Genomic DNA, 11134 nt, shown 5'->3' with positions numbered 1-11134 from the left:
TATTGTCCGGATAATACCTGTATAACGTTAGTACCTGTAAAACAAATCAACCATAATTTCAAAGAAATCAAAACTCATTATGTCGTACTTATGTCACTGTTACTAACAAACACACTGTTTTTTTAATTTTTTAATTTTTTTTTATTTCATAATGAGTTTTTTAAGGCTCTACTAAACAGTTAGAACTTTATTACTGGAAGACAGTACTTAGTATAGTATTGCAGTTTAACTGTAAAAAGTCAAAGAGTAGTTTCCTTGTATATAATTTAAAAGTTTGAATACTTCTAAATGTTCACTTGTTGACATTAAAATATTCAATATTCTAATCACTCAAAATCGAAGTTTTTTCATTTAAAAAAATCAGTTTAATATTCCGTCATTTTTTAACCGTATTTGTTTTAATTTTAGTTATTACCGGAAGTGCTTCCATCCTCTGCCGCCATTTTTCGAGTATCAACAAGTTTTGTCTGACGAGATTCCAAAAGAAAGATATGGTGTGACAGGATAATAGTTGATAATCAAGATGCCACGCGAAATCATCACCCTCCAACTAGGACAATGTGGCAACCAAAGTATATCAAATTCTATATGTGACATTATTTATCGTCCTTTTCTGATTTTTGACACAGAACCTGTGCTGTAACGTTACTAGATATGTCTTGCAGATCACAGGGCCATGTATAGTTTCTATATGAAAAAATAGCCAGAAGTACATATAAAATGTATTTCTGGCTATTTTTTTCATATAGAAACTATACATTGTCCTGTGTGCAGATGGCAGCCGTCGCACATCGCATTCGTTATTTTTACAAGATTTTAACTGCGAATCTGGATGTAGGCCTATAAAAAAAGACAATTGACTCAGTCGATTAGGTTATACTTCATTTTTAATTTTAGAAATGCATTGAACAGAAGTTGTCCTCTTTCATGTGTTATAAAAGGAGCTGGTCGGTTTGTTACAGTCTCTGTCCACTCGGCTGACAGAGCATGCTTCTTTGGCTCAGTCTGTAGAGCCGTATTCAATTCCTGGTCGGGACATGAAATTGCAAATTCCCCAAAAAATGTAATACAGGTATCAGGCTCGGATATGGCTATAACGAACTCATGATCAGGGGACCATCAAAAGTTAAAAACCACTCTGTTATAAACACAATTCGTTATGAACATGTTTTACTGTAATTCATCAAATTATGACATGTCATACAAGTTGATTTTTTCCCCTATTTCAATCTTTCGAACATCTGCATTCAATGTTTAATATCAAAACAGCATGTGAATTGAAAATACATTTTGTAAAGTTAAATTGGAAGCAATTTCATCTATTTAAACAACTGGAACAAATCTTTCGAACATCTGTATTCAATGTTTAATATCAAAACAGCATGTGAATTGGAAATACATTTTGTAAAGTTAAATTGGAAGCAATTTCATCTATTTAAACAACTGGAACAAATCTTTCGAACATCTGTATTCAATGTTTAATATCAAAACAGCATGTGAATTGGAAATACATTTTGTAAAGTTAAATTGGAAGCAATTTCATCTATTTAAACAACTGGAACAAATCTGTTATAATGAAAAACACAGAAAACAGGGCATCCTTCCTGTGACTTTTATCAGTTTCAGATGTCAAATAACTATTTCTAAGAATCTTTTAAAAGAGTCAAATTTAAATCTTATATGACAAATAGACATATGTGCTTCAAACCAAAAAAGTTGATAAAGTCAGATTTTTTAGTGTCAAAATTATAAAACATACTCTCAGGGATTTACTGGATGCCTTGAGTGAGGAGCTTAACTATTATTTCAAAATGAAGGAACATCTCCATTTAAGCTAGCTGATATATAATACAAACATATACTTACATATATGATAGTCTTATTATAATTTTAAGTAAAATGAATTAAATATTCATTTTCAACTTTCAGTTGGTATGGAGTTCTGGAAACAGCTCTGTTCAGAGCATGGTATAAGTCCAGGTATGTATTTAATGCAGTATAGCTGGTTAATTATTTTTACTGAAAATAAAATTTTGACTTTGGTTTGGTTTTTAGGTCATCTGACCTGAAGTGTGATTTCGCTGAAACTTGCATGAAATGATCCTAACATGGTCCCGACAAAGAGTTGATTTATTTTCATGTAGATCTGAAATCCAAGATCGCCGCCACAGCCGCCATCTTGAAGACACATTTTGAACTTCTTCTCAAGTTCTACTGGTGCGATTAGGCTGAAACTTGCATGAAATGATCGATCCTGACATGGTCCCGACAATATACATGTGTTGTTACATCTCTGATTGATCCCAAATCGAAGATGGCTACCATGACACTATATCTAATAATTTGTTTTCTATATGATTATTGCCATGGTATTCAGATGACCGTTAAGGCTCTTGGGCCTCTTGTTTCGGTTTAACATCCTATTAGATTAAACAGAATATAATTAACAGCCAGGGTTATTTAAGGATGTACACCTCTGAGAAGTCAAAATTTTCTTGTATTAAACTTTTTTTCTCATATAGATTTTTGGAAAAAGGAGTTAATTCCATAAAAGAAAATGGAAGAAAAAACATATGTCCGTGTGCTCGTTTTTGAGCTTTTGTCACTCAAAGACACCTAGTTGACAAAATACTGGATTTTATGGGAATTTTGCCGTTTTGGCCATATAAGATAGAGATTAAAGCCATAATTTCCTGATGAGGTGTTTGATATGTATGAATGTTTGTAGAATTCATTTTCCAGTAGTCTTCTTTAAAAATATACCAGTTTTGATCAATTAGACTAATATTTTTCTCAGAATAACGACATATGCTACCCCTACCCCTTAATTTTGTGCTACAAAATGCACCATTTTCAGCCATTTTTGCCAGATTTAACCCTTTACAAAAAAAAGTTCTGGTATTAAACTTTTGTTATTATTTTGCATATCAATAGGGAAAGAGTTGATCTTTCTAAATCAGGAAGAAAAATTGGGGGTCAGTGTGCTTACTTTTTTGCCCCATTTGAAATTTTGCTATTTTTCAGTATTTCAGAGTAAAAAATAAAAGTGCCCAAATTACCATTCAATATAAATATAAAGTCACAAAAGTGTATCGTTTCACATATTAATGCTCAATATTTTAATTACTACGAACCTAGTAATGATTTGCAGCAAAAATTAGCTAAATACAGCTAAAAATGCTTGCGCAGTGATGATTTGAGTAAAAACAATTTCAGTAAAAAATGGTAAAACTGTGACGCTACTTGAAGCGAAAAAAGACACAATTTCAAAATGGCCGCCAAATGGGCCATTTCTTAAAATCCCCGTATGAAAAAATCTACTAAAACTAGAAATGTAATTTTTTAACAAAATTTGCATATGGCAACTTGCTACAGATACTGATAAATTATATTTGAAAATCTCATAACTTCTTTGATCTATGTCGAAACGAGACTTCAACAGGACTGAAACCTCAGAAGAATACATCCTTAAAGACTAAATTTTAATGGGTTTGGCTTGGGCAATTTGACTTCAAAACTACATTATATTGACTGATTTGTTGTTTCACAGATCAAATTTTTGAAACTATGTCCCATAAAATCAAGAAAATAAAACACACACATCTTTAAGTATTATTTTGAAGTATGAAAAGATGATTATAAAATCATTTTGGAATTGATTTATAAATTTAAAACTTGCAAATAAAAAATTACACTTTATTTTTGTCTGAAAATAAAACTTGCAAATAAAAAATTACACTTAATAGCTATATATAAGACACTGTAGATGCTATAAACAGGTATATGCCACTCTGTTTCAATATAAATAATTCATAATATAAAAATAACTGAATAAGTAAATCAATATCACTTTGATTAAAATACTAAATGATTAATTGATGTATTGCAGAGGGTATTTTGGAAGAATATGCTACAGAAGGAACTGATAGAAAAGATGTCTTCTTTTACCAGGTATGTCTTTATATATAATTATCTACAGATTTTTACACAAATACAAAAAAAGAAGTATATAATTGCTAATATTTACAGCAGCTGCAACATTCATCAGTTCACTGTAGATTGGTAACTTTCAATGTGAGCTGGTTGCATGAACATCTATGTATATTTAGCATTGTTATACCCCTATAAAATAGTTTCTATATTAACTTTATTGAAAAAAATGCCAATAAATGAACTGTTTCGTTGAGCGGTCCAAAGAACTGTTAAAATCGACTGTTAAAATGTGCTGTTGGACAGAAGTGACTTCACACCTACAATTCATGATGATAGTGCATTGTTTTGAGTCAATGGGTATTACAAAACAGTTATTACTGAGTTTTCGGGCAACAGATGATTTGTTGAACCCTCAAACAAACTGTTGCCCTTGGCCTTCGGCTCGGGCAACAGATTGTCTTCGGGTCCAACAAATCATCTGTTGCCCTCAATTACAGTCAACAACTGAATAATATAGTGCACACAGTGTGTTATTTCAAAGGAAATATGGAAGATAAGAACAAAAACAAATAATGCTGTCAAACCTTTACATTTATGACATGTTGCATGCTGATAACAAACCTGGGTCTATGTTGATATTTGAAATGCTGATTAAAACATCTTTAATGTTATGTGTTGGTATTTAACAGGCCGATGATGAACACTACATTCCCAGAGCCGTCCTGCTTGACTTGGAGCCTAGGGTCATCAATACTATAATGAATTCCCCTTACGCCAACCTGTACAACCCAGAGAATGTGTACCTGTCGAAACATGGAGGTGGGGCGGGGAACAACTGGGCCAGTGGATACGCCCAGGCAGAGAAATTGTACGAGGAAATCTTTGATATCATTGACAGGGAAGCTGACGGTAGTGATAGTTTGGAGGTATTTAGATATATACATTTTGATAGACGTGAATTTGTTTAATGCTTTTCTTTTGAGAATCCTTGAAATTTTAAAATAATTGTTTTGAGCACATCTGGCTCCAGGCTCCGATATCTAGAAACAAAAGTGCAGACTTAAAGTTAAAACTTAATTTTATTTTCCTCTATAAAACATGTGAAAAATTTTGACAGAAGTCAGTTTTTGACAATTGTTTTGAGAAATCGGGGCCTGGATCATGAAACAAACTTATTGACTAAATTTTTTGTACAGCCAATAGAAAAATAATGTGTGTTTTTGTGACGCTCACTGTGATTGGCTAAGTCTAAATTCAAGACTGTTTTAAATCTAAGACTGTTTCATGTTCTGGGCCTAAAGTTCAATCAAGATAACTCACAAAACTCACTGTTTTAAAAGCATGCAACATAACTAAAGATGGTATTCTTTTAGCGTAATAACTTATTGTAGGGAAGAAAGTTTGGCACAATATGAATTATATAGAACATAAATTAAATCCTCAAAATTCTCATAATGATATTATCTTTGTTAATTTGAAAAAAGACAATAATGATTGAAATATGACTAATTGTTATATGTACTTGACAGGGTTTTGTGGTGTGTCACTCCATAGCTGGTGGTACTGGATCAGGTATGGGGTCCTATCTTCTGGAGAAACTTAATGATAGGTAATACACTTCTTATATATAAGGTAGAAAATCATATCGTTAAAACACAACTTTTAAAGATCTTCTTTTCATTAGCAAGATAATAAGATATATTGTAAACTAATGTCTGGCCAACACTTACATTCAATGTTATCGAAATGTTGTTTTTCTGTAAAATCAATCCAGTTCAAACTTCAATAAGCAGTGACTCATGCTGTCGAATAAGTAGTATTCGCCTGCTTGATAATCATCTGTTTTTAACCTACCTTGTAAAATATCATGGGAAATGAAATGTATAAACTGTAAACCTTTTATTATATTCAGGTTTCCTAAGAAGCTGATTCAGACCTATTCTGTGTTTCCTAACATGGACGAGATCTCAGATGTGGTGGTGCAGCCCTACAACTCTATACTGACATTGAGACGGCTCACACAGAATGCTGACTGTGTGGTGAGTTCACCAGGGAGTTGATCCATGTTGTTGGGAGATATGGGATGATAATACTATTAGCACTGCATGTAAATGGAAGGGCATTATAAACAACTATGCGGCCATGAAGTATAGTGTATCTTAAACAGGATTTTAAGAAAAAGGCATTGCAAAATAACTTTTACCAATATTTCATAGTATATGTTATACATAATATGGTGTCGCGATCCTTTGGTAACCTGTATATTAAGACACCTGTCTAATAAGACATTTTTGTCTGTCCCTTGGGATGTCTCATTACACAGGTTTGACTGTACATTGAAATTAAATTACAGAATTATTTCAAGACAGTTGTCAGATGCACCATGTTTAAATTAAATACATACATGCATACATACCATACCCATATTCCCATCCTACCAGGTATTTGTACTGCATTGTGGTTGGCTGGCATGGGGATAGGTAATTGTGTCATATTCTTCTTTTTAATACCCTTATTACAAATAGATATTTTGTAAATTACCAAATATTTTTTGAAAATATGCAAAACTTCTTTAATCTTTAATCTTATTGCATGGTGAGTAAAACTATAAAATGATTGTTTTTGCTTGATTTCCAGGTGGTTTTGGATAATACAGCCTTACACAGGATAGCCGCTGACAGACTCCACATAGACACACCATCGTTTGCCCAGATTAACCAACTGGTATGGTTGATTTACTCTTAAATGTTGAAAGATAAAAGGAATTCTTGCGTTTGAAACTGTTGGGAAATAAATAGGTTTGACGAACAGTGGAAAGTTTAATCATTATATAAATCCTAAATTGATACATCCAGGTTAACTGAAAATTTCCTACAAATTCATAAACTCATTTGAGGATATCTTTATTTACAAATATCCACCAGAATCAACATTATTTGTTTATAATATATCCAATACATCGCCATTTGATTAGGATTCTGTTACAGCCGTAATATAGTAATATTTATATGAGAATGTTTACAGTTTCTTGATGTCCAAAGAAATGAATGTCCCTTCAATGCCTCTTAGGCTTACTGTATCATTAATATTTTGTAAAATCATTGATGATGAATGAGTAGAGGCAGAATCTTGCACTACACTGCGATCATAACATGGCCTACTATTATGCTAATCACATTTTGTTTGTTACAGGTATCAACAGTAATGTCTACCAGTACGACGACACTTCGTTATCCTGGCTACATGAACAATGATCTGATTGGCTTGATAGCCTCCCTTATACCTACACCACGTCTACACTACCTGATGACAGGATACACACCCTTAACAACAAATTCACAGGTAAATATCTATTGTCATGGGTAAATATGTGACACCCAAAGCTAGTTACTTTTCTTTGGTTATAGACATGCCAATCACTGTAAAGTGATTATATGTATATTGCTACACAAGATAAACCAATTCAGTTGCAGAGACGCCTTGTGTAGAAAATGAAAAAATAGGATTATGATTACTATCTACCTGACTTTGAATTAGTACAAAAATCATTTTTATCTATGGTAAGCTTTTCTACCTCAGCTTGAAAATGATTGCAATGGATAATCTAAACCCAAAGTCCATTTTTTGGGAGACCGATAACTTAGTGGAGGAGATGACACTTTATTTTGACTTCAGGTTGCGAGTGTGAGGAAGACCACTGTACTGGATGTGATGAGACGATTGTTACAGCCTAAAAATATGATGGTATCAACACACATCAACCGCCAGGCTGCTCACTGTTATATCTCGATTCTTAACATCATACAGGGCGAGGTCGACCCAACACAGGTACAAGCCAAATTTGTCACTGTTATATCTCGATCCTTAACATTATACAGAGCAAGGTCGACCTGACAGGTACAGACCAAACTTGTCACTAATCAGGACAGCGTGTTGATAGAATTGAATTGTCATAGTACCTATACAATGTATAGAAATGTGGAAAAAAACTGTTTAAGTTAAAATATTATCCTATATAGCAAATTCATTGTAAAACTACAATTGTTGTGACTGATTAAATTGCTAAAAAATGAAATGTTCTGATAGGTTCACAAGAGTTTACAGCGGATCAGAGAGAGAAAACTTGCCCAGTTTATCCCCTGGGGTCCAGCCAGTATCCAGGTGGCCCTCTCACGGAAGTCTCCATATACACAAACAGCTCACAGAGTCAGTGGCCTCATGTTGGCTAACCACACTAGTATATCCTCAGTAAGTGTATTACTGTTTGTTTTTCTGATTATTTAATCATTGTACATTGTAAATTCGGCAGTATATCACTATGAGTATTCCAGTTATGTTAAGTTGATTGTCTTGTAAAAGGTTTCATCATGTTTATTCATTGCAGAAGTTGTTGGGCTTGTATCTTGATCTGATCATGCTTGAGTACTTGAGTTTTAATTTTCATCTTCTGTTCTAATGAAGTCTAATCCAGTTTTTTTGTCAGTTGTCAATTAAAAGAATAGAAGCTCCTTGAAATCTTCATTTAGTAATTGAATTAAATAAATGATAGAATTTATATCATTTCAAAAATACAATTGAATTTTTGTTTTATTTCTTGTAGCTTTTTGAACGAACTCTTCGACAGTACGACAAACTAAAGAAACGGGAAGCTTTCATGGACCAGTTTAAGAAAGAAGCTATGTTTAAAGACAATTTAGATGAGTTTGATAATTCCAGGGAGGTAATTCAGCAACTCGTGGATGAGTATGAGGCTGCCACCAAACCTGACTATTTGTCATGGGGAACACAACAGGTAGACTGCTTACTGTAATAGTCTCGTTAGATTGTAGTTGGATTCTAGTTATGGTAGACTTGTAGCGTGTGAGAATTATTTTGTTACTGTTCAATAAATTACTACAATTTCAAGCTTTTCGCAAAAGACCGATCATTCAATTTGTAAAGTGAGCCAAATCTAGCATTGATTTTCACAATCACATTTTAAAGGTGAAAAGATGCTTTTCATTGTAGAAAGTTTTCATGTAATAAGCGCTAGTTTATTCAGTATATACTGGCTATATGACTACCAAGAGAAAAAAAAGTTTGATATTTAGGTATATTGTATGTTAAACTGGTTAAAGAAGGAATTTTTTTAGCTAAATTCATTTAATATTATAATTCACTTTGTATCAGTTAAATTTAAATTAGATTTCCCAGAATAATAATGATAATTAGTACTCACTAATGAACCACAGACTTAAGTTACCAAGCTAAGGCAACTATTATAACTACAATAAGTCTAATTGCTTGTCTTCAGTAACAGCCCCCAGGTAATAAGCTATCCGGTATCTGCTGTGTAAACTGCTAACCTTGGTGCTCCAACTGTTCCAACTGATAAGTCCCTGTAATCCTGCCTCATCCGTACATGACATTAACTAATTATCACTTTTCTGTATATAATGTTGATCAGCACAGAAGATAGTTTTAACCTAACATGAGCATCGAGCAGATTTTAAGTGGTAGCCCAAATATAAGTACTATGCTTTCATTAAAATATTAAATTGTTTTGATTAGATTGAATTGAATAAAAATAATTATGATGCGATATATTTCTGGAATACATTTTATATGGATGACTAATATTTGTATATAAAGTCCATTGCGTTCCTTGAACAATTGAAGAGTTACTAAACATTATGATCAATTTGTAATTTTATTGAATTTTATATTGACTCTTTTGTATGAAAAAGTAATTTCTTATATTAAGTGCGATATATATATTTGGTTATGTTTGTTTTTGTAGGCACCGGCCGCTGAAAGAATCTAAGGAAAAGTATTCTATGTGAAAGTGGAAAGACACTGAAGCCTAGAATGCTCCAAATAAGATTGTGAGAATCTCAATGTGCTGATATTCGAGGATGAAGAGAGAACTGATGACCATATGTCTCTGGATAGTGCCTTTGTATATAACATGATAAACCATAACTATATATTACACCAGCCTGTTATTATCCCTGGAGACTATACACATTCAGCACATTTGTACAGCAGTAATCGAATGGTCTGACATAAACCCACCTATATCTCTGTACTGTTCATTGGAAGTGCAAACTTATTGTACTTAAGGCTGTTGACTTTTGTTTGCATGTCACACTGTAACGTCTATCCAAGCCCTGCAATAATTGGACATCTTGATAATTCTGTGGTTAGAGCTATCTAATAGATATAGATAAACTGACATTGATTATTTTGGGCCAGATATTGTATCTTAAATTTGAAAATTTGGTTTGTTTGTGGAAAAAAACTACACATGTGGTCCTGTCACCTACAGGTGTAGCAACTTTGTAGTAGTCAGAAGCAGTTATATGTTGGTGCAAGTTACAATGTTAGGCTATGTGATGCAGATTAATACCGCGGTATGTATGTTGGTACAGTTCTAATGTATCATGTTAGGGAAGTGTTAAAATCACCTGTGTAGAGACCATGACATTTACGATCTCGGGGGAAATACCCAGATGGCTATTTCTCTTTAATCTACATACTTCATGGGTGAGGTCCTTGGAGCCACTCGTTCACTTAATGTAAATAGGATACCCATGGTTGTGGTCTGACAATATCTGGAGTTAAATTTGATTCTATAGCTATGATAGTAGTTAGGATAATTTTCATTTCATGGTTAACTGCATGCACATCAGTATCCGAATAATCGGAATATTTATGTTGTTTAATCTCATTGTTTTCATCAAAATTTTAATGTACAAAAAAGAAAACTGATCATATAAACATTGTTAACACTTGCTTGTTAAGAATTTAAAAAGGTTTTGAAGCATATACTGATTATTGCTTTCATTCTTTCTTGTATTTGAGTCTCATGAAATATGAAACCAACCTCTAAAACTGAGGTATAACTTTATACTTATCAGTGATGATTGAATATTTGTGGTTCATAGAAAATGGAGTTGTACATCTGCTTTTACAAAGAATTGTACATCTTTTGTATATGTATGAATAAAAGTGAGAAAAATATTTATAGATTTAATTGCTTTTTAGTGTAAATGTTGAGATACTGTTATCTGGAACAACTGAACTTAATTTCTACATTGGTATATGATTACAAGTGTTGTGATGGATATAAACAACTATTTAAAAAAGAAAATGATGGATTGAGACCCAATGTTCCAAGTTAGTTCAAATTAATGACCTTGACCTTCATTCAAGGTAACAG

The 11134-nt window shown here is 32.8% G+C and overlaps 1 protein-coding gene across 1 annotated transcript; it reads left to right on the top strand.

The window, feature by feature from the left end:
* The first annotated feature begins 412 nt into the window (after positions 1-412).
* Positions 413-10935, top strand: LOC138315048 (tubulin gamma-1 chain). The gene is made up of 12 exons (XM_069255775.1): positions 413-572; positions 1930-1980; positions 3890-3951; positions 4623-4859; positions 5463-5542; positions 5846-5972; positions 6571-6657; positions 7126-7275; positions 7609-7761; positions 8020-8181; positions 8534-8725; positions 9713-10935. Exons 1-12 carry the CDS (start codon positions 524-526, stop codon positions 9734-9736), a joined length of 1374 nt encoding a protein of 457 aa, XP_069111876.1. The 5' UTR covers positions 413-523; the 3' UTR covers positions 9737-10935.
* Positions 10936-11134: the final 199 nt, after the last annotated feature.

Source organism: Argopecten irradians, chromosome 2 (genome assembly GCF_041381155.1).
Source record: "Argopecten irradians isolate NY chromosome 2, Ai_NY, whole genome shotgun sequence".
Classification (NCBI taxonomy): Eukaryota; Metazoa; Mollusca; class Bivalvia; order Pectinida; family Pectinidae; genus Argopecten; species Argopecten irradians.
This window is presented reverse-complemented; position numbering and strand designations above follow the sequence as displayed.

What these genes read in the sequence shown, in the direction of transcription:
- LOC138315048 (XM_069255775.1), top strand. Translation starts at nt 524, where the DNA reads ATGCCACGCGAAATCATCACCCTCCAACTAGGACAATGTGGCAACCAA. An exon ending in AGAGCATGGTATAAGTCCAG is followed by an intron (nt 1,981 to 3,889) that starts GTATGTATTTAA and finishes GATGTATTGCAG; the next exon opens with AGGGTATTTTGGAAGAATAT. An exon ending in ACGGTAGTGATAGTTTGGAG is followed by an intron (nt 4,860 to 5,462) that starts GTATTTAGATAT and finishes TGTACTTGACAG; the next exon opens with GGTTTTGTGGTGTGTCACTC.